Genomic DNA, 24,728 nt, shown 5'->3' on the forward strand with positions numbered 1-24,728 from the left:
TTTACTCTGACCACCACTTGATTATCATGGGATTCAATACATGTCATGACATTCAATACGTTTATCAGCTTGTGGGGTCCAGTGGCTTTAAAACACACTACAAAAAGACTCCGTCCGGACTCTGGAATATTGAACAAATACACCATAACTACCACCACAACCCAGGTATTTCTCAGTCTTTTCACACAGGAGTTTTTACTCAGGACTACACGCGTAGATACCCAGCAGATCCAATTTAAAGAGCATTTTCTCCCTGCTAGTGAGGTTAGCACAAGGTTAGTGAATCTTTGTTTTGGCTAGGCTAGGTTTTCCCCTTGCAGCATGCTTTAAGTCTGTCATTAGAGTCAGGGTTGTGTGTATTGCTTCAAGGGGTCTCCCAGCAGCATAGGAGTTATTAAAAGAAGATTCTGGAGAAGAGAGAAGGTTAAACCCTGCTGCTCATCATGATTTCAGTGCAGTTGGTTAGCGTTAATATCAGTTAGGTCATTAGCCGAGCTTGCACTGTGTAAGTGTGAAGGAGAGCTGTATTAGATTGAAGTTGGCCGCGGCTGACTGGTACAGAAAAAGCGGAACCTCTTTCTACTCTCTTTCCTACTGCTTGAGTAATGGCACTTCTTCTAGAATATCTGAGTAGAGAAGGCTAGTTAATAACATTTACCTGTGTGTCTGAAGTTAGTACTACTCTGGTTCTCCGTATGTTGTAAATGGTGAAAAGAAAGCAGAAAAAAAACAATATCGGTCCTCTCTGGCTTTGCTTCACAGATCGCTGATGGTTCATGATAACATTTGAACAACCGCCGAACTCCACCATTTGTCCTTTGGATGTAGTCCCATGATTCCATCAAGAGCAACGAATTAGCGGCTGCTCGACATTAGCGAGCCGACAGGAGAAATAGAGGTTGATTAGCTAAGCATACTGCCAGCACACGTCTATTGAGTGGCCACTTTTGCCCTAAGTAACTGCACCTCAGTGGGAGATATCTGCCACACTAAGTGGCGTCATGCTAACATACTGTACATTGATCTCTACTCAGCGTTAGTGTGTAGGCTTCATTTAATTTAGATTAAATATTTTTCACATTGATGCACTATGAATTATCTGGGTTGAATCCTGTGATAACACAGATAAAAACAATAAAAGTCCCATGATGGTAGCGACTGCCCATTAATGCTTATCACTTATTAAACATGATTTATTCACTTCACTTTAATCAAATATTTCATTGGTTGTGTGTAAAACATTTGTTTTATTTGATGACTTTATTATTTCATTCCAGGTCATTATCTCATCTCTATAAAGCTGCTGCCTATGCTGTCTGACAAAATCACTTTTCCCTTTCAATTAGACCTAGAAATCCAGGTGATGGGTGTTCCCTTCTAATTAGTGACCTTAATTCATCAATCAAGCATAAGGGAGGAGCAAAATCCCACAGACACTCGGCCCTCCACTTGATGTAGCTTATTGGCCTGTTGGAAACTATAACTCCCTACTACCCTCATACTCAACTCTGGACCTCGAAGCCAGTTCCACTGCATTTTTTTAAAATTGTTCCCCTCTAATCAGGGACTGATTTAGACCTGGGACACCAGGTGTGTGCATTTCATTATCCGATAGATCAGAAAACCAGCAGGCGCCGGACCTCGTATGGTAAGAGTTGAGTACCCCTGTCCTACTAAATGGCACAATTCAGGCTGGATCTGATTTATCTCTAGAGAAACTGTGCAATGTGGGCATTGAGCTCACAGGAAAAAAAACAGAACAAAATGGAATTCAAATAAGTCAATTGGTTGTTTAAAAAACAAAAAAGAACCAACGTTTCGGTAATCACTCAACACTATCATCAGGGCAAGGACTCTACAAGATTTTGAAAGCGTTCCACAGGGATGCTGGCCTATGTTGAGTCCAATGCTTCCCACAATTGTCAAGTTAGCTTGATGTTCTTTAGTTGGTGGACCCTTCTTCATACACACGGGAAACTGTTGAGCGTAAAAACCCCAGCTGTGTTGCATTACTTGGCACAAATTACCATACCCCTTTCAAAGGCACTTAAATCTTTTGTCTATCCTATTCACCCTCTGAATGGCACACATACGCAATCCATGTCTCATTTGTCACAATTTTTTAAAATCCTTCTGTCTCCTCCCCTTCATCTACGCTGATTGAGGTGGATTTAACAAGTGACATCAATACTGGATCATAGCTTACACCTGGATTATTTCCCCTGGTCAGTCTATGTCATGGAAAGAGCAGGTGTTCATAATATTTTGTGCACTCAGTGTATGTGATAACCTACAGTATTTTACGGAATGAAAATGATTCATGATGTGTTAGTCCAGCGTTAAAGTATGGGTCGCAGCATCTGTGTGATGCCTCAAAAAGCATATTGCTTCAATCAGTTTATTCTAGTTAAAAAATGTAAATGATTTCTTGTATTTTAACAGCAACAGTTCCACCCTAGAAAGATATATGTAAGAGTGTTTTTAATGGAGAAAAATGAACATGAATAGCTATTTAAATGGGTACTTCATTTCATTGTTATTTGTTTATATTGCAGTTGTTTTAGGCATAAGGGCAATGAAATGTACTGATATTTACAGTTGAAGTCAGAAGTTTACATACACCTTAGCCAAATACATTTAAACAAAATTTTTCACAATTCCTGACATTTAATCCTAGTAAACATTCCCTGTCTTAGGTCAGTTAGGATCACCACTTTATTTGAAGAATGTGAAATGTCAGAATAAAAGTAGAGAGAATGATTTATTTCAGCTTTCATTTCTTTCATCACATTCCCAGTGGGTCAGAAGTTTACAAACACTCAATTAGTATTTGGTAGCATTGCCTTTAAATTGTTTAGCTGGGGTCAAACATTTCCGGTAGCCTTCCACAAGCTTCCCACAATAAGTTGGGTGAATTTTGGCCCATTCTCCTGACAGAGCTGGTGTAACTGAGTCAGGTTTGTAGGCATCCTTGCTCGCACACGCTTTTTCAGTTCTGCCCACAGATTTTGTATAGGATTGAGGTCAAAGCTTTGTCATGACCACTCCAATACCTTGACTTTGTTGTCCTTAAGCCATTTTGCCGGAACTTTGGAAGTATGCTTGGGGTCAATGTCCATTTGGAAGACCCATTTGCGACCAAGCTTTAACTTCCTGACTGACGTTTTGAGACGTTGCTTCAATATATCTACATCATTTTCCTGCCTCATGATGCCATCTATTTGTGAAGTGCACCAGTCCCTCCTGCAGCAAAGCACCCCCAGAACATGATGCTGCCACCCCCGTGCTTCACGGTTGGGATGTTGTTCTTCGGCTTGCAAGCCTCCCCCTTTTTCCTCCAAACATAACGATGGTCATTATGGCCAAACAGCTCTATTTTTGTTTCATCAGACCAGATGACATTTCTCCAAAAAGTACAATCTTTGTCCCTATGTGCAGTTGCAAACTGTAGTCTGTTTTTTATGGAAGCAGTGGCTTCTTCCTTGCTGAGCAGCCTTTCAGGTTATGTCGATATAGGACTTGTTTTACTGTGGATATAAATACTTTTGTACCTGTTTCCTCCAGCATCTTCACAAGGTCCTTTGCTGTTGTTCTGGGATTGATTTGCACTTTTTGCACCAAAGTACGTTCATCTCTAGGAGACAGAACTCGTCTCCTTCCTGAGCTGTATGATGGCTGCGTGGTCCCATGGTGTTTATACTTGCGTACTATTGTTTGTACAGATGAACGTGGTACCTTCAAGCGTTTGGAAATTTCTCCCAAGGATGAATCAGACTTGTGGAGGCCTACAATTTTTTTCTGAGGTGTTGGCTGATTTCTTTTGATTTTCTCATGATGTCAAGCAAAGAGGCACTGAGTTTGAAGGTAGGCCTTGAAATACATCCACAGGTACACCTCCAATTGCCTCAAATGTTGTCATTCAGACTATCAGAAGCTTCTAAAGCAATGACATAATTTTCTGGAATTTTCCAAGCTGTTTAAAGACACAGTCAACTTAGTTTATGTAAACTTCTGACACACTGGAATTGTGATACAGTGAAATAATCTGTCTGTAAACATTTGTTGAAAAAATGAATTGTGTCATGTACAAAGTAGATGTCTTAACCGACTTGCAAAACTATAGTTTGTTAAGAAGAGATTTGTGGAGTGGTTGAAAAACAAGATTTAATGACTCCAATCTAAGTGTATGTAAACTTTCGACTTCAACTGTATGTATAGTTGCATATTTTCATAAGCTTGGGATCCAGGAAAACATAATTTCTCATATGGGTCCCAGGCTGAAAAGGTTTAAGAACCCTGTGTTAGTCCAATAACAGTATGTTGATTGGTGTACCGTTTTGCACTACACTATAATTATTCACAGGTTATTGTAGGTGAATGCCAGATCTACTCAAATATGAGTTTCACATTTATTTCCATAAGGTTGGAGGTGATTACTGTAGTATAGGCTAGGATGGGAGTTTGGCCTGCTCTTTTTCTTGTGCGTGGGTGGGTGTGAAAATTAAACTGGCCTATTGTCCTGACAGGTTTGACAATCTTATACACAGCCTGCCATGAGTGTCAAATCATTAACATTTCAAAATAGCGAAGGCAATTGTGTAAGGCTAAGGAGTCGCCAGAGAAATTAAGGTTTGAAAAACCACATGATTTCACATGGAAAATCACAGGATTTCAAATGTGACATTTCCATTTAGTTTTGGAACACTTCACGTGGATTTTCATAAATGATCACATGTGAAATCCTGTGAAACAATACGGGTTTGGAACACTTCACGTGATGATATTTCGCATTTAGTTTTAGAACACTTGATGATATTTCCCGTGAATTTTCACATGCGATCACATAACCTTTCACATGTGGAATCATGTGTTGTAGGAAAATATGTTTTTAGTTTCAAACTGGTTGTGGGAACAAAGTCATATGTTTACAGACCGGTAAAACTGAACTTGAAAAAAAAAAAGTTTGCATGTTCTGGGGACGTTTATTTTTAGGTTGCAGGGAGGTTCTGAGAACGTTTTACTCTGACCACCACTTGATTATCATGGGATTCAATACATGTCATGACATTCAATACGTTTATCAGCTTGTGGGGTCCAGTGGCTTTAAAACACACTACAAAAAGACTCCGTCCGGACTCTGGAATATTGAACAAATACACCATAACTACCACCACAACCCAGGTATTTCTCAGTCTTTTCACACAGGAGTTTTTACTCAGGACTACACGCGTAGATACCCAGCAGATCCAATTTAAAGAGCATTTTCTCCCTGCTAGTGAGGTTAGCACAAGGTTAGTGAATCTTTGTTTTGGCTAGGCTAGGTTTTCCCCTTGCAGCATGCTTTAAGTCTGTCATTAGAGTCAGGGTTGTGTGTATTGCTTCAAGGGGTCTCCCAGCAGCATAGGAGTTATTAAAAGAAGATTCTGGAGAAGAGAGAAGGTTAAACCCTGCTGCTCATCATGATTTCAGTGCAGTTGGTTAGCGTTAATATCAGTTAGGTCATTAGCCGAGCTTGCACTGTGTAAGTGTGAAGGAGAGCTGTATTAGATTGAAGTTGGCCGCGGCTGACTGGTACAGAAAAAGCGGAACCTCTTTCTACTCTCTTTCCTACTGCTTGAGTAATGGCACTTCTTCTAGAATATCTGAGTAGAGAAGGCTAGTTAATAACATTTACCTGTGTGTCTGAAGTTAGTACTACTCTGGTTCTCCCTATGTTGTAAATAGTGAAAAAAAGCTGAAAAAAAACAATATCGGTCCTCTCTGGCTTTGCTTCACAGATCGCTGATGGTTCATGATAACATTTGAACAACCGCCGAACTCCACCATTTGTCCTTTGGATGTAGTCCCATGATTCCATCAAGAGCAACGAATTAGCGGCTGCTCGACATTAGCGAGCCGAAAGGAGAAACAGAGGTTGATTAGCTAAGCATACTGCCAGCACACGTCTATTGAGTGGCCACTTTTGCCCTAAGTAACTGCACCTCAGTGGGAGATATCTGCCACACTAAGTGGCGTCATGCTAACATACTGTACATTGATCTCTTTTCAGCGTTAGTGTGTAGGCTTCACTTCATCCTTCCTGACTCTCCTTGTAATATTGAGGTAAAATAAATGCATTTATAAACCAAAATACACGGATCAGTTATCCAGGAGACATGACCCGGATAGTCTCCTGTTGAGACAGATTGCTCCAGGGAGAATGGGATACCTGAGGAGGTAACTGCAATGTTTACATCAAGCTGTGTAGCAAGGGTACTTTCACAGCTCTCCCAAGGGTTTTTCAGGTTTTAGGGCAAGCAATCTTTTGTAACTCCAGACAGATTTAAGTTTCTCACCGGTTAATATTTTATGACAAATCCATTTAGGCATCCTATTCCTTATATAGTGCACTACCTTCGACCATGGCACCATGCAGCCTCTGACATGGGGTGTGTATATATGTGTTGGGCCAGGGTGAAGCTCACTGTGATCCTATTAATTCTGCTGTCCAGTGGAGGAAATCTGAATGTCCAAGGTAACCCTGCTGCTTGGCTTGCATTTTAGACGACACAATACATTTTTGAGGACATTTTTAGCTCTGCATGAAATGATGCCAAGTGGACATGTTTTCAATAGTCCTGGGAGGAATGAGAGGAGGGTTGGAGGGAGGGATAGAAAAGAAAAACTCATTACGGGTACAGTGTGAGCGGTGGGGGAATCATGGGACAAACATGAATCTGCTTACCTCGCTGTTCAGGAAGCAATAAAACACTGACACGAAAAAGCCCTGGAGGACAGAGACAGAGGGAAAGATGGAGAGGGGGAGGAGAGAGAAAGAGTGTTTAACATTGAAGATAAGATGAACAGTGCGAGCAGCACTACATTGTACTGTAGCCTACATACATTTTTTGTGACACGTTATATGCTTCAGAATGTTTACAGCGTCAAACAAGTTCTCAAACCCTCTATAACACTTTTCATTTGGCCTGGGCATACCTGAAAAGACTCCAGGATGGAGTTGAAGTAGATGAAGACTATTTGGGCGACCTCATCCTCCCCTCCCGGGTTGACGAAAAATAGCATGTAGGTGATGCCCAGGAGAGGCAGCAGCACCAGAGTGGCCTTCACCGCTTTCCTGATGGACACACAGTAACACAAGAGTCATATTATTAAATAAAGACCTGGCCGCCAACTAGAGAGTCAATTAGACACAGACACAGAGCCATACTAACGACACAAATAGATGCCTAAAATAGACCTGCCAGACAACTAGTGGGCCAATACTAATTTGCTAATGGCTGCCAAGTCTTTTTTCTCCTGTTCTGTGATTATATGGTTCATGAGAGCACTCACAATTCTGTCGTGTGTAGTTTGGATTTATGGTGTCGACATACCTTTAAGGGTAGTGATAATGTTTGTCAAGTTCCTACAATACTTTGATTCCACACTGGGTGTGGGGTTACATATTCAAACCATGGCAGCAGTTTCCAGTTCACAGTCCTTACAGCACTATAACAGGTAGACAAAACTCCAAATTGAATTGCTCTGTTAATATATTTATGTTCTTAAACTTTCTATGATGAGTCAGTGGCTGTGTGTTTGTTTCTGTGTGTGCGGTGTGTGTGTTTGTGTCCGTGTTTGTGTGTGTGCCATTTATGCCATGTGAATGCCTGTGCGCGTATGTGTCATCCTCGGCCGCCCCATGGCGCTCTTACACCCGTGAATGAGTGTGGCAGCTGTGCCCATCACCTCCATGCAGAGAGACCCCCGATGTCAGCTGCTGAAAATGTTACCCAGCGCTGTCAGAGCTAGCATTTCGCCGCACTGCCCTCTCGTCTACACTGACCCAAATTGAGCACAAAATGAATGCTCAATTTCAATTTCTGACATGGCCTAAAGTAATGTGACACAGACACATTCTTTCAATTCATCCATTTCCCAGTGGAAGTGCATTGCTGTGGTGCATATCAGCTATACGGCCCACCAAGGGGTTAATGTATGAGGACTAGGTCATGTACTAGATCATACTGGCCTCTCATCCTTCAGCATATTATTAATCACAAGTGAAGTGCTGACCAGCAGTCCAATAGAGGAGCACTAGCTGAGGCTCAATGGCGCGAGACGCAGAAAATGGCACCCTGTTCCCTACATAGTGCACTACTTTGACCAGGCCCGGCCCTGGTTAAAAGTAGCGCACTGTATAGATAATAAGGTGCCACTTGGGACGCAGGCTAAAAGCTGGCTGAAGGGTAACGAACGTAGCCTTTATAATCACATTAGTGAAGCCAAATTGAATTTGCTCAATAAGAAGTTTGATTGACAAATGACTCCATTAAATTACAATAATGAGCGAGGGATATTGGCTTGGCTACTTTCCAGTCAGGTGACCCCATGCAGCGTCTGCCACTCAGGTTTCATTATCCAAGGAATCAGTCAAACTGTCAGATTTTACTGTACCAATAAAAAAGGTGTGAAAATGATTACGGCTTGTGAATAGTCAGCATGGTGTGTTGTGTTAGCTGGTTACAGTAGCTGTGAAGGGTGTGAGGGTTTCTGAAGATACAGCTACACACAGGCACGGGCATGGGCACGCACACACGCGGAACACACACGCACACACACTCTCCCACCCCACCTGGTTCCACACAAAAATCAATTATTACAATTCAACCAGACAGGTATCGATCATTAGGTTTCTTCCAACGAGGCCATTGATGTTTCCTGGGCGTGTATTAATTAACAGCCCATTGATGTCTACTTTACAGCTGGGGCTGGCTCAGCTGACCCTGGAAGCATCCCAAATGGCACCCTAATCCCTACAGTGCCTATAGAAAGTCTAGGACTTTTAAGACTTTTTTCACATTTTGTTGTGTTACAAACGTGGATTGAAAGAGATTTAATTGTACTTTTTTGTCATTGATCAGAAAATTCGACAAATATTTACAAGTGAATAAAGATGTAATCATTAAAATATAGTCGTTGCATAAGCATTCAGCCCCTTTTTTAAAGGCAAGCCTAAATAAGTTCAGAAGTAAAATTTAGCTTGACAAATAGGGGTTGACATGATTTTTTATGACTACCCCTTCCTCTGTCCCCCATACATTCAGCATCTGTAATGTCCCCGAGTCAAGTATTACATTTCAAGCACATATTCAACTACAAAGACCAGGGAGCTTTTCAAAAGCCTCATAAATAAGGGCAGTGATTGGTAAATGGGTAACAATAACAAATCACATATTCAATATATCCTTAAGCATGGTCACGTTAATAATTGTGCTGTGGATGATGTATTAAACCTCCCAGACACATCAAAGATGCAGTCGTCCTTCTGCACTGAGCTGCAGGACAGGAAGGAAACTGCTAAGGGATGTCACCATGAGGCCATTGGTGATGTTAAAACAGCTACAGAGTTCAATGGCTGTGATGGGAGAAAACGGAGGATGGATCAACAACATTGTAGCGACTCCACAATAATTACCTAAATGACAGAGTGAAAAGAATTCAAATATACAAAACATGCATGCGAGGAGGTAGAGTCATTAGATCATATATTCCTGTTGTACACGGAACGAGGAAGAGCTCGGTTTTGTTTGTTTGGAAATTTTGTTGTTTAAAAGTATATTGGAAAGATCTTGGTAGCTACCTAGCTTCTTATGTTGGATCCCGGGACGCAGTTGGCTTCAGTTGCTGGGACTGCTTGTATCTTTCCAGTGATCCTGCCGACCAAGGACGGGTCTGAGGAGCTATTTGGCATCGCAGCTAGCCTAGCTAGCTGGATATCAAGCTAGCGAGGTGTTCTTAAACGCAGCCCGCGACGCAGTTAGCCATTGTGCCTGGGACCGCAGATTGTCCCGGGTTTGAGGCTGGCTAGATCCCTGCTGTTTGTTGTTTTCAATTTTCCCCGTGACCTGCCCTGTCTGGAACTGCGAGGAGTAACAGCCTAACATATGTTGCTAGCTACCATGACAAAGACCAAAGCCGGCGGGAGTACCGTTGAGGACAGTGGTGTCTCTCTATCACACGTGAAGGATCTTTTAAACCTATAAGCAGTTGTTACAACAACAATAAAATAGTTTCAAGTGTTTTTTCCAAATACTTGTGGATTCTACTAACAAAAGAATGGACGACCTGACCAGAGAGGTCCAGGACCTGAAGAACAGTTTGCAGTTCTCCCAGGGTCAGCTCGACGAGTTGAAACAGGAGAACGGCAAGATGACAGCAATCTGTAAGTCATTGAGAGAGGACATCAGTTTGTGTGTGAATCCATGATAACAATTACAGATAAATCAGACTATCTCGAGGGACAATCAAGGCGAAACAACATGGTTGTTGACGGAATTGCAGAACTCCACATGAGACCTGGATGGAGTCTGAGGACAAAGTGAGGGAAATGATCTCTGAGAAATTGAAGATGGACCACAGGAAGATTAAGGTGGAGCGTGCCCACAGGACTGGAAAACCCACCACCGGCCCAGGTGATAGGTCCAGGCCGATAGTGGTCAAGTTCCTGAGGTTCAAGAACAAGGTAGCTGTTCTGGAAAGAGCCAAGAACTTGAGAGGAACGTATATCTTCCTCAACAAGGACTATCCTGAAGCTGTGCACCAGAAGAGAAAAGAACTGATCCCAACCATGAAAGCTGCCAGAGCGCAGGGGTATATTGCGTACATCTGCTACGACAGGCTCATTGTCCACCCTCCCTCCCTCCCAGAAGCCTGCAAGGGATGAGAGAGCCAAGCCTATGGGTTCGTAGCCTCAACCCCGCAGCGCACACACACACACCAATTGATTCATGGACTGCTGAATGTATATATATTTTTTTTATCTTACTTTGTCTGCTCTTTTCAATATTATGTCTATCTCTGATAAGCTTCCCAGGAAAGGGCTGAAAATAGCCCATATTAATATATGTAGCCTTAGAAAAAAGGTTGATGAAATCAACATCAGATAACATTCATATATTAGCCATTTCTGAGACTCACCTAGATAACTCATTTGATGATACAGCAGAAGCAATACAAGGACATAACATCTATAGAAGAGACAGAAATGCTTATGGGGGAGGAGTTGCTGTATATATTCAGTGCCATATCCCTGTAATGCTTAGAGAAGATCTTATGTCGAGTGTTATTGAAGTGTTGTGGTTGCAGATTCACTTGGCACATCTAAAGCCTTTTCTTTCGTGGTGTTGCTATAGGCCACCAAGTGCTAACAGTCAGTATCTAAATCATATGTGTGAAATGCTCGATAGTGTATGTGATGTAAACAGAGAGGTCTACTTTCTTGGGGACCTGAGTATTGACTGGTTTTCATCAAGCTGTCCGCTGAAGAGGAAGCTTCTTACTGTAACCAGTGCCTGTAATCTGGTGCAGGTTATTAATCAACCTACCAGGGTGTTTACAAACACTACAGGAACAAGATCATCCACATGTATCGATCACATTTTTATTAATGCTGTAGAACTTTGTTCTATAGCTACATCCTTGCCCATTGGATACAGTGATCACAATATAGTGGCTATACCCAGGAAAAGCCAAAGTTCCAACAACTGGACCTAAAATTGTATATAAGAGATCATACAAAAGATTGTGCTGTGACTCTTATTTGATGATGTTAAAAATATTTGTTGGTCTGATGTGATTACTGAGGTGCATCCAGACGCTGCACTTGATGAATTTATGAAATTGCTTATTCCAATTATTGATAAATATGCAACAGTTAAGAAACTGACTGTTAGAAATGTTAAGGCTCCATGGGTTGATGAGGAATTTAAAAACTGTATGGTTGAAAGAGATGGGGCAAAAGGAGTGGCTAATAAGTCTGGCTGTACATCTGACTGGCTTACTTACTGAAAATTGAGAAATTCTGTAACTAAACTCAACAAAAAGAAAAAAAACTTAATTATGAAGCCAAAATATGATATATATATAGAATGATGGAAGAAAAAAAACTTTGGAGTACTTTAAATGAAATTATGGGTAGAAAGACAAATTCAACTCCATCTTTCATCGAATCAGATGGCTTATTCATCTCAAAACCATTTGATGTTGGCAATTATTTTAATGATTATTTCATTGGCAAAGTGGGCAAACTTAGGCAGGAAATGCCCACGACAAACAGTGAGCAATTATATTCATGCATAAAAAACTAATAATGAAAGAAATGCAGTGGAAGTTTTAATTTTGTAAAGTTAGTGTGGGAGAGGTGGAAAAATAATTGTTAACGATCAATAATGACAAACCTCCTGGCATTGACAATTTAGATGGAAAGCTCCCGAGGATGGTAGCTGACGCTATAGCCACTCCTATCTGTCATATTTTTAATCTGAGCCTAGAGGAAAGTCTTTGTCATCAGGCCTGGAGGGAAGCCAAAGTAATTCCGCTACCCAAGAGTGGTAAATCGGCCTTTACTGGTTCTAACAGCAGACCTATAAGCTTGCTGCCAGCTCTTAGCAAACTGTTGGAAAAAATGGTGTTTGACCAAATACAATGCTATTTCTCTGTAAACAAGTTAACAAGAGACGTTCAGCATACTTATAGAGAAGGGCACTCACCATGTACTGCACTGACAAATGACTGATGATTGGTTGAAATAAAATGATAATAAGAAGATTGAGGGAGCTGTTCTGTTAGATTTCAGTGCAGTCTTTGATATTATTGACCATAATCTGTTGTTTAAAACATCACAGCACAGTTGAAAAAGCATCACAGCACAGTTGAAAAATATATGGCAAATAGAAATTCAAAATGGATGGTGTTAATTAAGAGATAGATGGGAGGGGTTGAATGGAGCTGAAGGGTGGGACTCTGCCATATCGTGGATTCAGAGCTATCTATCTAATAGAACTCAAAGAGCTTTCTTTAATGAAAGCTTCTCTAATGTCAAACATGTAAAGTGTGGTGTACCGCAGGGCAGCTCTCTAGGCCCTCTACTCGTTTCTATTTTTACCAATGACCTGCCACTGGCATTAAACAAAGCATGTGTGTCCATGTATGCTGATGATTCAACCATATACGCACCAGGAACCACAGCCAATGAAGTCACTGAAACCCTTAACAAAGAGTTGCAGTCTGTTTTGAAATGGGTGGCCAGTAATAAACTGGTCCTGAACATCTTTATATCTAAGAGCATTGTATTTTGTACAAATCATTCCTTAAGTGCAAGACCTCAGCTGAATCTGGTAATGAATGGTGTGGCTGTTGAACAAGTTGAGGAGACTAATTACTTGGCATTACCTTAGATTGTAAACTGTCATGGTCAAAACATATATATTCCATGGTTGCAAAGATGGGGAGAGGTCTAGCCGTAATAAAGAGATGCTCTGCTTTTTTCACACCACATCCAAAAAGCAGCAAGTTCTGCAGGCTCTAGTTTTGTCTAATCTTGATTATTGTCCAGTCGTGTGGTCCAGTGCTGCAAGTAAATACCTAGTTAAGCTGCAGCTGGCCAAGAACAGAGCGGCACATTTAGCTCTTAATTGTAATCATAGGGCTGATATAAATGCTACTCTTGGCTAAGAGTTTAGGAGAGACTGACTGCATCACTTCTTCCTTTTATAAGAAACATTAATATGTTGAAAATCCCAAATTGTTTGCATAGTTAACCTACACACAGCTCTGACACACACACTTATCCCACCAGACATGCCACCAGGGGTCTTTTCACAGTCACCAAATCCAGAACAAATTCAAGAAAGTGTACAGTATTATGTAGAGCTCTTAATGCATGGAGCTTCCTTCCATCTCATATTGTTCACATAAACAGCAAACCTGTTTTTTTTTAAACTGATAAAGCAACACCTCGCTGCACAATGCCTCTCCCCTATTTGACCTAGATAGTTTGTGTGTATGCATTGATATGTAGGCTACGTGTGCCTTTTAATTTTTTTTTATGTAGTTCTGTCCTTGAGCTGTTCTTGTCTAATGATGTTCTGTATGATGTCCTTCTGTATTATGTTTCATGTTTTGTGTTGACCCCAGGAAGAGTAGCTGCTGCTTTTGCAACAGCTAATGGGGATCCTAATAAGAAAGCAAATTTTGGTATTGTCCATATGTAGCTCGTTTTTGGTCACAGGTCCAGGAATGGATGAAGAATTGCCTACATTTACCTAGAACTAACGCTGCAGATAGCAATAATGGGTGATTTGAAAAGTCATAGTCAATCAATTAATAATATAATTATTATTTTAGCAAAAAAAGTTATTTAATTTACAATCTGTAGAAGCTATGAAAAAAGAAAGGTTCAGTACTTTTGTGAAGCATCACAGCACAGTTGAAAAATATATGGCAAATACAAATCCAAAATGGATGGTGTTAAGAGATAGATGGGACGGGTTGAATGGAGCTGAAGGGGGGGACTAATAACAACAAGATAACCAATGTAAAACATATGGGGTGTGTAAAATGTATATAGGTTCAGAAATGTTGTGAAATAGCACAGTTACAAATAGAAATCAAACTGCATGGACATCAGAAATAGAGGAAGGACTAAAAACAAACAAAATATAACTATTGTAAAATAGATTGTCTGTAAAATGTGTATAATATGTATAAACTTAAGGTAGAAGCCTAAGTGTTATTGTTTATTAATTTACTCCAATTGGTGGTAGGGGATGCGGGGAATAATAAAGCTATATTCTAAAAGAAAGTGTGTATATGTATGTGTGTATGTATGTATATATGTGTATACGTATGAATGTTTATGTGTATATATATGGGTATGTATGTATGTACAGTTGAACTCAGAAGTTTACATACACCTTAGCCAAATACATTTAAACTCAGTTTTTCACATTTCCTGACATTTAATCCTAGTAAAAATTCCCTGTCTTAGGTCAGTTAGGATCACCACTTTATTTTAAGATTGTGAAATGTCAGAATAATAGTAGAAAGATTTATTTATTTCAGCTTTTATTTATTTCATCACATTCACAGTGGTTCAGAAGTTGACATACACTCAATTAGTATTTGGTAGCATTGCCTTTAAATTGTTTAGCTTGGGTCAAACGTTTTGGGTAGCCTCATAAGCTTCCCACAATAAGTTGGGTGAATTTTGGCCAATTCCTCCTGACAGAGCTGGTGTAACTGAGTCAGGTATGTAGGCCTCCTCGCACAAACACGATTTTTCAGTTCTGCCCAAAAATGTTCTATAGGATTCAGGTCAGGGCTTTGTGATGGCCACTCCGATACCTTGACTTTCTTGTCCTTAAGCCTTTTTGCCACAACTTTGGAAGTATGCTTGGAGTCATTGTCCATTTGGAAGACCCATTTGCGACCAAGCTATAACTTTCTGACTGAATTCTTGAGATGTTGCGTCAATATATCCACAATTTTCCTCCCTCATGATGCCATATATTTGTGAAGTGCACCAGTCCCTCCTGCAGCAAAGCACCCCCACAACATGATGCTGCCACCCCCATGCTTCACGGTTGGGATGGTGTTCTTCGGCTGGCAAGCATCCCCCTTTTTCCTCCAAACATAACGACGGCCAAAAGGTTATATTTTTGTTACATCAGACCAGAGGACATTTCTCCAAAAAGTATGATCTTTGTCCCCATGTGCAGTTGCAAACCGTAGTCTGGATTTTTTTATGGCGGTTTTGGAGCAGTGGCTTCTTCCTTGCTGAACGGCCTTTCAGGTTATTTCGATATAGGACTCATTTTACTGTGGATATAGATACTTTTGTACCTGTTTCCTCCAGCATCTTCACCAGGTCCTTTGCTGTTGTTCTGGGATTGATTTTCACTTTTCACACCAAAGTACATTCATCTCTAGGAGACAGAACGCGTCTCCTTCCTGAGCGTTATGACGGCTGCGTGGTCCCATGGTGTTTATACTTGCGTACTATTGTATATACAGATGAATGTGATACCTTCAAGAGTTTTGAAATTGCAACCCAAGGATGTGCCAGACTGATTTCTTTTGATTTTCCCATGATGTAAAGCTAAGAGGCATTGAGTTTGAAGGTAGGCCTTGAAATACATCCACAGGTACACCTCCAATTGACTCAAATTATGTCAATTAGCCTATCAGAAGCTTCTAAAGCCATGACATCATTTTCTGGAATTTTTCAAACTGTTTAAAGGTACAGTCAAACTTCTGACCCACGAATTGTGATACTGTGAATTATAAGTGAACTAATCTGTCTGTAAACAATTGTTGGAAAAATGTATTGCGTCATGCACAAAGTAGATGTCCTAACCGACTGGCCAAAACTATAGTTTGTTAACAAGACATTTGTGGAGTGGTTGAAAAACGAGTTTTAATGACTCCAACCTAAGAGTATGTAACTTCCGACTTCAACTGTATGTATATGGGTATATATATTAACCCCAAAAATATATGGGGGATTGAAAATGATGCAAACAATTACATTGATGGAAGAAACAATCTATCCGCAATATTAAAGCTGATCCACCCCTTAAAAAATATATATATATTATATGGATGAGCGATGGCCAAGCGACATAGGCAAGGTGCAATAGATGGTATAGAATACAGTATATACATGTGATATGAGTAATGTAAGATATGTAAACATCATTAAAGTGGCATTATTTAGAGTGGCATTGTATAAAGTGACTAGTAATCAATTTATTAAAGTGGCCAGTTATTAGGTCTCAATGTAGGCAGCAGCCTCTCTGAGTTAGTGATTGCTGTTTAGCAGTCTGATGGCCTTGAGATAGAAGCTGTTTTTCAGTCTCTCTGTCCCAGCTTTGATTCAGCTGTACTGACCTCACCTTCTGGATGGTAGAGGTGTGCACATGCATGGGCTCGGGTGGTTGATGTCCTTGATGATCTTTTTGGCCTTTCTGTGACATCGGGTGCTGTAGGTGTCATGGAGGGCAGGTAGTTTGACCCCGGTGATGCGTTGTGCAGACCGCACCACCCTCTGGAGAGCCGTACCAGCCCGACAGGGTGCTCTCGATTGTGCATCTGTAAATGTTTGTCAGGGTTTTGGGTGACAAGCCAAATTTCTTCAGCCTCCTGAGGTTGAAGAGGCGCTGTTGCGCATTCTTCACCACCCTGTCTGTGTGAGTGGACCATTTCAGTTTGCCTGTGATGTGTACGCAGAGGAACTTAAAACTTTCCACCTTCTCCACTGCTGTCCCTTCGATGTGGATAGGGGGGTCCTCCCTCTGCTGTTTCCCGAAGTCCACAATCATCTCTTTTGATTTGTTGACATTGAGTGAGAGGTTGTTTTCCTGACACCACACTCTGAGTGCCCTCACCTCCTCCCTGTTGGCTGTCTCGTCGTTGTTGGTAATCAAGCCCACTACTGTAGTGTCGTCTGCAAACTTGATGATTGAGTTGGAGGCGTGCATGGCAACACAGTCGTGGGTGAACAGGGAGCACAGGAGGGGGCTGAGCACGCACCCTTGTGACGCCCCAGTGTTGAGGTTCAGCGAAGTGGAGATGTTGTTTCCTACCTTCACCAGCTTGACAGCGCTTGAAGAATTTTGGAAATAACAATGGGCAAATATTGTACAATACATGTGTACAAAGCGCTTACCCAAGAAGACTCACTGCTGTAACCGCTGCCAAAGGTGTTTGTAACATGTATTGACTCAGGGGCATAAATACTTATCTAATCAAGTTATATTTGTATTTTATTTTTCATTCATACTTTTTCTTCCACTTTGACATGTAGATAGAGTAGATAACAATTAAATATATTTTAATTCCACATTGCAACACAATAAAATGTGAAGAAATCCAAGGAGGTAGAGCATTACCTATGGGGGCCTGGTTAAAAGTAATGCACTGTAATAGGTATAGGGGGACATTTGGGGCCCTGGTCCTGGCTCACCTGTACTGTATTGTCTCTGAGGTTGTGGAGGCTCTCAGCTTAGTCATTAGGATTCTCACAATGTTGAAAAGGAATATAAAGTTGATCTGAAAACAGAGAGAAAATAAGAATGTAGGAAGATTTACATTGGTAAGTTATGAGAAAGAAACATTTAATAAAACAAGCTTTGTCTGTGCTGGAAATAACTGTCACAGAGTTGACGTTTTTCTCAATACATTGCAGGAAATTAGAAAAGATGTGTCACAGGCTTGACCTTTCTCTCGGTACATTGCAGTCAATGGGAAAAGATGAGTGTAACAGGGTTTCAAGATTTCAGGCTGATAATGGGCTGATACAGTATATTGACTGATGTATGTTAAACAAGGAGTAAAAAAAAAGCCAATTTAATGCTTCAGAGCAAGGTCTTAGAATGATTGACTACTGAGGTTTTAAGGGAAAATAAATAAAAACATTTTTTTTACATGAAGCGTGCTGGTTATATCATACAGTACCAGTCAAAAGGTTTGGACATGTTCCAACGCTATGTGTGAGTATCTGATGAGTTATGTAGGGAGAAGGCATGAGAAAAACAGTCGCCTATTTAAACTTTCTTAAGGAGGAAATGTGTAAAGAGAGTCAAGCTGAGCTAAAACGGTCACAGTTTAGCGTGCTGCAAATCATTTACGATTCATACATATTCCGCACATATCATATTCATTCCAACTGACCCAGTCAGTTCTGCATATGTGTAGTAGGTGTCACGCCGTTCAAATAGCTTCACATGATGGTATTACTGCACGTGCGTGAGAGTGTGCGTTGGAAGGCTGCAGTATAAAGTTCACACACCATTGAATGTCAATGACCTTTCGACTGTTTGTTTTGAATTACTTGACATCGAAAAACTATTTCTGCTTGAGTGCACAATAATGTTATTTTGTCAGTGTTCCTAACTGTGCGGTGCTGTAAATACAAACACACTTAGAGGGAAGGTGTAAAGGGGAATAGCTTGGTCATGGATGTAGGAAAACCTAACAAGGACAAGGCTAGAACACTATGTCTATAAATGTCTATACTAGTAGGAAAAATATGGAGAAATGTGAAAAGGATTGTGTAACACTGTCTTACCAGCAACACCAGGATCATTGGGCCCTGGTAGATGTAATCTGTGTACACTCCTGCCTTCTTCCCAAACCAGCACCTGCAATTTAGAACACAGAGAGTTGAGCCAATCATACTGGCCGATGCAGAAGGTCCACCAGTCACATTTATTCAATGACAAAGCAGACCTCGGGACCTTTGCCGACAATTTTTTAAAGTTGACTAAAATGAGCATCGGCCTCGGCCAATCACAATTGATATCAGAGGTGGGTGAGAGGGCTTAGCCTATCAAAGCCAGTACTGGCAGAGAACAAGAGAGGCCTTTGTAAAGTCCAGCACTCCTTTCTAGCAACAGAAAACACCTAAAACAAAGAATTTGTTGGAATTACATCCACTTTGCAGTGAAAACAAAGGGATGAAAAAAGGAAAAGAAGACGCTCTCCGAGGGGATGAGATGCTCCAGATTCACTCATTCTACAGACTCAGTTCAGTGGAGTGAATCGTTCATTTGTTCTGTCTTCACCTTGTTGGTATCAGAGCGAGAGTGAGAGAGAGAGAGCAAAACAGCTCATGGTAAAAAAAAGCAGAGGGATTGGGGGAACTGTGTCTGGATAGAAGTTTGTTTTCGCCCCCGCTGAGCATTATGAAAAACAAGCTAACAGGTTTCGGAGGGTGGATATCACGGCAACCCCTGTGTAAGCAAGAGACTCCGATGTGATGCAGTGGAAACTGTCAGGTTCCTGGTATAGCACTAATGAAACTGATGCCCCCCAGCCAACCAGCTGGTTGAGCGAAGAACTTTAATAAACTCTACCAAGCGTGTTTTCTGATTGTATTAGAGAGCAGAATATCAGAGAATGGGAAAGGATGTGGAGTATGTTTGCTTAGGCTATTTCAAGTCAGGTTGATGATTGAGTAATTAAGTTGCCTTGCACAAGCTGGAACAGCTGATAGGAGCAGGAGCGTATGTCCTGTTTCTGAAGCGTGACGCAGCTGGATGTACAAGTACACCCCCCCCCGGACAGCACACTAGTCTGTCGAAGGGCTATCCCATACCAACGGGAAGTAGTTTGGGGGTGAGGGTGCTACAATCTTTACCCACGCTGCAGACGGCTATATCGGTACGCTAATACAGGACTATTAAAAGCCAAGTGCACTACTTTTGTGATTTAAAAAAAAAATATATATTATTATAAACTCAGCAAAAAAAAAACGTCCTCTCACTGTCAACTGTGTTTATTTTCAGCAAATTTAACATGTGTAAATATTTGTATGAACATAACAAGATTCAACAACTGAGACATAAACTGAACAAGTTCCACAGACGTGTGACTAACAGAAATTGAATAATGTGTCCCTGAACAGTGGGGGGGTCAAAATCAAAATTAACAGTCAGTATCTGGTGTGGCCACCAGCTGCATTAAGTACTGCAGTGCATCTCCTCCTCATGGACTGCACCACATTTGCCAATTCTTGCTGTGAGATGTTACCCCACTCTTCCACCAAGGCACCTGCAAGTTCCCGGACATTTCTGGGGGGAATGGCCCTAGCCGTCACCCTCCGATCCAACAGGTCCCAGACGTGCTCAATGGAATTGAGATCCGGTCTCTTCGCTGGTCATGGCAGACCACTGACATTCCTGTCTTGCAGGAAATCCTGCACAGAACGAGCAGTATGCCTGGTGGCATTGTCATGCTGGAGGGTCATGTCAGGATGAGCACCACATGAAGGAAGAGAATTTCTCCCCTGTAACGCACAGTGTTGAGATTGCCTGAAATGACAACAAGCTCAGTCCGATGATGCTGTGACACACCACCCCAGACCATGACGGACCCTCCACCTCCAAATCAATCCCGCTCCAGAGTACAGGCCTCGGTGTAACGCTCATTCCTTCGATGATAAAAGCGAATCCGACCATCACCCCTTGTGAGACAAAACCGCGATTCATCAGTGAAGAGCACTTTTTGCCAGTCCTGCTTGGTCCAGCGATGGTGGGTTTGTGCCCATAGGCAACGTTGTTGCAAGTGATGTCTGGTGAGGACCTGCCTTACAACAGGCCTACAAGCCCTCCGTCCAGCCTCTCTCAGCCTATTGTGGACAGTTTGAGCACTGATGGAGGGATTGTGCGTTCCTGGTGTAACTCGGGCAGTTGTTGTTGCCATTGTGTACCTGTCCCGCAGGTGTGATGTTCGGATGTACTGATCCTGTGCCGGTGTTGTTACACGTGGTCTGCCACTGGGAGGATGATCAATTGTCCTCCCTGTAGCGCTGTCTTATGGGTCTCACAGTACGGACATTGCAATTTATTGCCCTGGCCACATCTGCAGTCCACATGCCTCCTTGCAGCATCCCTAAGGCACGTTCACGCAAATGAGCAGGGACCCTGGCATCTTTCTTTTGGTGTTTTTCATAATGAATCTTGTTTTGGAGACAGCTGTGCAGAGTGATCACTAGCTGGCACAGCCACAAAGTCCAAAAATCTGATTTTAAACCGAACCCTAACCTTAATCCTAACCTTAACTATACTGCTAGCCCTAATGCCTGGCCTTAAATTAAAACCAAATAGGAAATCTCTGTTTTCATGAATTTTTGCAATATAGACAATTTTGACTTTGCAGCTGGCCTAAGGGGACATCGCTCAGTTCTGCCACCAGGGCAAGACTCATGACAATAAACGTCAACCTGCTATTCTGTATGCAGAGAAATTATAGGTTACAGGTTCACTAAGACTCCCGTAAAATGAGGATAAATCGGTTGTTTAATGACCTGGCAGAAAGTACAATTAAGGAGATGACTGGGCGACATCCAAAACTCATCCACTACAACGGTCACTCTGATGGGTCTGAGAGGACCTAGACACGGACAAGATTGTTGCCTGATTCCAAAGACAAATCGATACCACAGGGACATGAATAGAGATAGAGAGAACCCGAGAGAGAATGTGAAAGAAAAATACATGCGCTTACTTTTCGTTGTCGTAGTAAAGCTTGCCAATGGCCCATGCGATGATGATTGGAAGAGGGATACCTGTAAAACAGCACACATCGTCTCTGTTACAGTCGACTTACAGTCTTTGTGACGAGGGAAATGAATCAATCAACCCACATCCGTCTTTCCCTCAATGAGCTAAGTGTTAACTCACACCACCCGATGCAGATGAACATCCACTTCCGTAGCTTGTCCGTGGAGTAGGTGAGCACGATGGCTGTATGCAGGTAGCAGCCCTCCCCAAACATCCAGAAGAAGTTTGTCACGTGGAAATAGTTATAGGCTGCCGTGACCAGCCGGCACCACAACTTTTATAGAGAGGAAGGAAAGAATAACAAAAAAGATTAAGGCTAGTAAAAATGAAGAAAAGTGAGAGCTGTAAAGCCACAACTGGTTCCTTTCCTCGCTCCTTAGGGGGTTGTTGCCGATCCAGGATGCATCTGAAATGGCGCCCTGTAGGCCCTTGTCAAAAGTAGTGCACTACATGGGGAATAGGGTGCCATTTCGGATGCAGCCCTGGTTCTCTAAAAAACACTCAATTTGCGAGTGACACTCCACCGTGCAATCCTTATTTAAAATGTGCAGCTTGTTTGAGCTTCTCTATCATGCTCTGAGTAGTGTCAAAAGGTCTCTCTGAATGCTTCCAATTTGGGACTGGTATATAGGCAGATGTCTGGCAAACAAAGGTCACCGTGGCAGTTTAAGAATGGCAGATTTGACCTCCTGCATTACTTGTTAAACTGCATCATAGCTCTCACTTCCCATGGCCTATGACAGTCTGAGTCATCCAACACTGACAATACCTCTCAACAAGTCCAAAGTCAATATTGATCTGCTATCTTAATTTGATCACTCTGTTGTCGCAGATAATTTTCCTGCGCAGCAGAATATTCTAATTGTAGTGTATTCGAGGTTTAAAAAGGGTTCTAAAGTTTGCAATTTCCAATTTGAAATGTAAAACTATTTGTCCTAAAGAAACATTTATCAACACCTACAAAAATGTCAATTTAATTCAAATCCACATAATTCACATTTTCTGGTGCTGCAGGATTATTTTCATGCTGTGAGAAACTGGTCAATTTAAGATAGTACACATCTGTCTGCCACTTTTAGCACTTAAACCTCTATCTTCTTTGACAATAACTGAGACCAGATCATTGAGGGCCACTTGGGAGTTACTTTGGATTGAGAGAGTCAGAGAATGGCACTTGGGGGAGTCTGGACTAGGTGTTGTGAGAGCAAAATTGCAAGATTATGTCATAATACTGTAATTGCATCAAATGGTTGTTTTATGCAACATAATAGAGGGCTCTTATAACTCTATTGTGTCTGTGTGAACTGATAGTGGGCCTCTTGGAGATTTAACACTGACAGAAGATGTATGATGTCTTTGGTTGATAAACCTAAAGAGACCGCATTCCATAGCATGAGTTATGTTTCTGTGCTGTCGTACCAGGGGGAGATGGCTCCAGTATGGAGTTGGGGGGACAGACCCTGGTCTCTATACAATGAAAACAGTCTCCATAGGAGATACTGTCTGCTGTGAATTCTAAGTATCTTTCATACGAATCTTAACCTTGTGACTCATTCCATACATCTGTTGTTTGTCATGTAGACTGAAGGGGGTGTATCGTTGCTATAAAAGGCCATGGTATCTTTTGTTGTTGGGCTCTCAATGAATCACTTGTTCGTTGACAACCTCCATTACTGCAGTAATTAAATAATAAAGTTGACTTGTTTTGAAGAAATTGAAAAGTCTCTCCTTTTGATGACAATAATTTCACGACAGTGTCTACAGCTGGGAGATGAGACAGGAGATCTGTCAGTCTTTAATCTCTCTCTCAAGATTGAGGAACGACGACTCATTGGGCGATGATCTCAGTTCGGAAAGAGGGGGGAGATGCTCCCCTTTGGCGTTTGTTCAAAAGTAGCAAAGCCCATCTCTGAAGGCCTGTGATGAATATGTTGTCTAAGTGTTTAACTATAGTAGTTTCATGAAAATTTCTTAACATATGTAAGACTAGAGGCTTAGACGAAAACTCCTTATTGTCATGCAGGTCGGGAGTGGCCTTGGTTCACAATCAAAATAAGGAGTCTTTCCAAATCAGGTGTTTCTTATTTACCTCCTTTTTCACGACAATAAGAAAAAATATTTGAATTTAGCATTTGATCAGGTAGTTATTCATATGGTACCTAGTGAAAAGAAAAGAGTAATGTACTGAGTGGGGAAAATCTCTATTCAATATGAAAGTGTCATTGACTCCTTGTCTAGCTTCACAGTCTCACCCCACTTACTTCGAGGACATACCAAAAGACTCCCTGACCCGGTACTACCCATCAAATCATCAAAGTCACACAGATAATGGGACTCTACAGCCAGCAATCTCAGTGTATTTGGGCTAAGATCTCAAGTGACCCTTTCCAATTCCCTCCACTCTACCCCTTGTGTAGTCTAAAGGCATTTCAGGGCAGCTGTCAAATCAGGATCGCAGTTCATTCACAACTCTCCATTTTCTCTAGCCTCTACTCTAATCGACCCATTGAGGGTGAGAGACTCCCAGTCCGATCAGTGAAGTGGGGCCATGGTTGAGTGTGATAGCCTGATATCGGTACCATCCTGACATCCCCGCCACTGACGCATGACAGCCCCCTCTATATTCGCAGGGGGAACCCAGTGTACCAAGGACAAGAAAAAACACAAAAATGACAGCTTTCAAAAGTGAAAAATAACTCTCCTGAGGTTCGAGAGTTGCTTGTGACCGAGCCAACTCCCCTTTTGAAAATAGAGAATCATCTTTCGAGACAACAGCTGATAAACAGGTGAGGGGATGCGCTGTACCGAAATGATTGAATGGCAGGAATCAATGCAATTGCGTAT

The 24,728-nt window shown here is 41.6% G+C and overlaps 1 protein-coding gene across 1 annotated transcript in view; it reads right to left on the bottom strand.

The window, feature by feature from the left end:
* The window catches only part of crhr1 (corticotropin releasing hormone receptor 1), a 180,975-nt gene that overhangs the window by 13,738 nt on the left and 142,509 nt on the right, over nucleotides 1-24,728 (bottom strand). Inside the window, exons 8-13 of the mRNA XM_071409798.1 lie at nucleotides 22,005-22,158; nucleotides 21,829-21,889; nucleotides 18,890-18,962; nucleotides 17,786-17,871; nucleotides 6,976-7,114; nucleotides 6,725-6,766 (exon numbers count right to left, since the gene is read on the bottom strand). Of these exons, the coding sequence (XP_071265899.1) occupies nucleotides 6,725-6,766; nucleotides 6,976-7,114; nucleotides 17,786-17,871; nucleotides 18,890-18,962; nucleotides 21,829-21,889; nucleotides 22,005-22,158 (555 nt within the window). The remainder of the gene's footprint in view (nucleotides 1-6,724; nucleotides 6,767-6,975; nucleotides 7,115-17,785; nucleotides 17,872-18,889; nucleotides 18,963-21,828; nucleotides 21,890-22,004; nucleotides 22,159-24,728) is intronic.

Source organism: Salvelinus alpinus, chromosome 1 (assembly GCF_045679555.1).
Source record: "Salvelinus alpinus chromosome 1, SLU_Salpinus.1, whole genome shotgun sequence".
NCBI classification, from domain to species: Eukaryota; Metazoa; Chordata; class Actinopteri; order Salmoniformes; family Salmonidae; genus Salvelinus; species Salvelinus alpinus.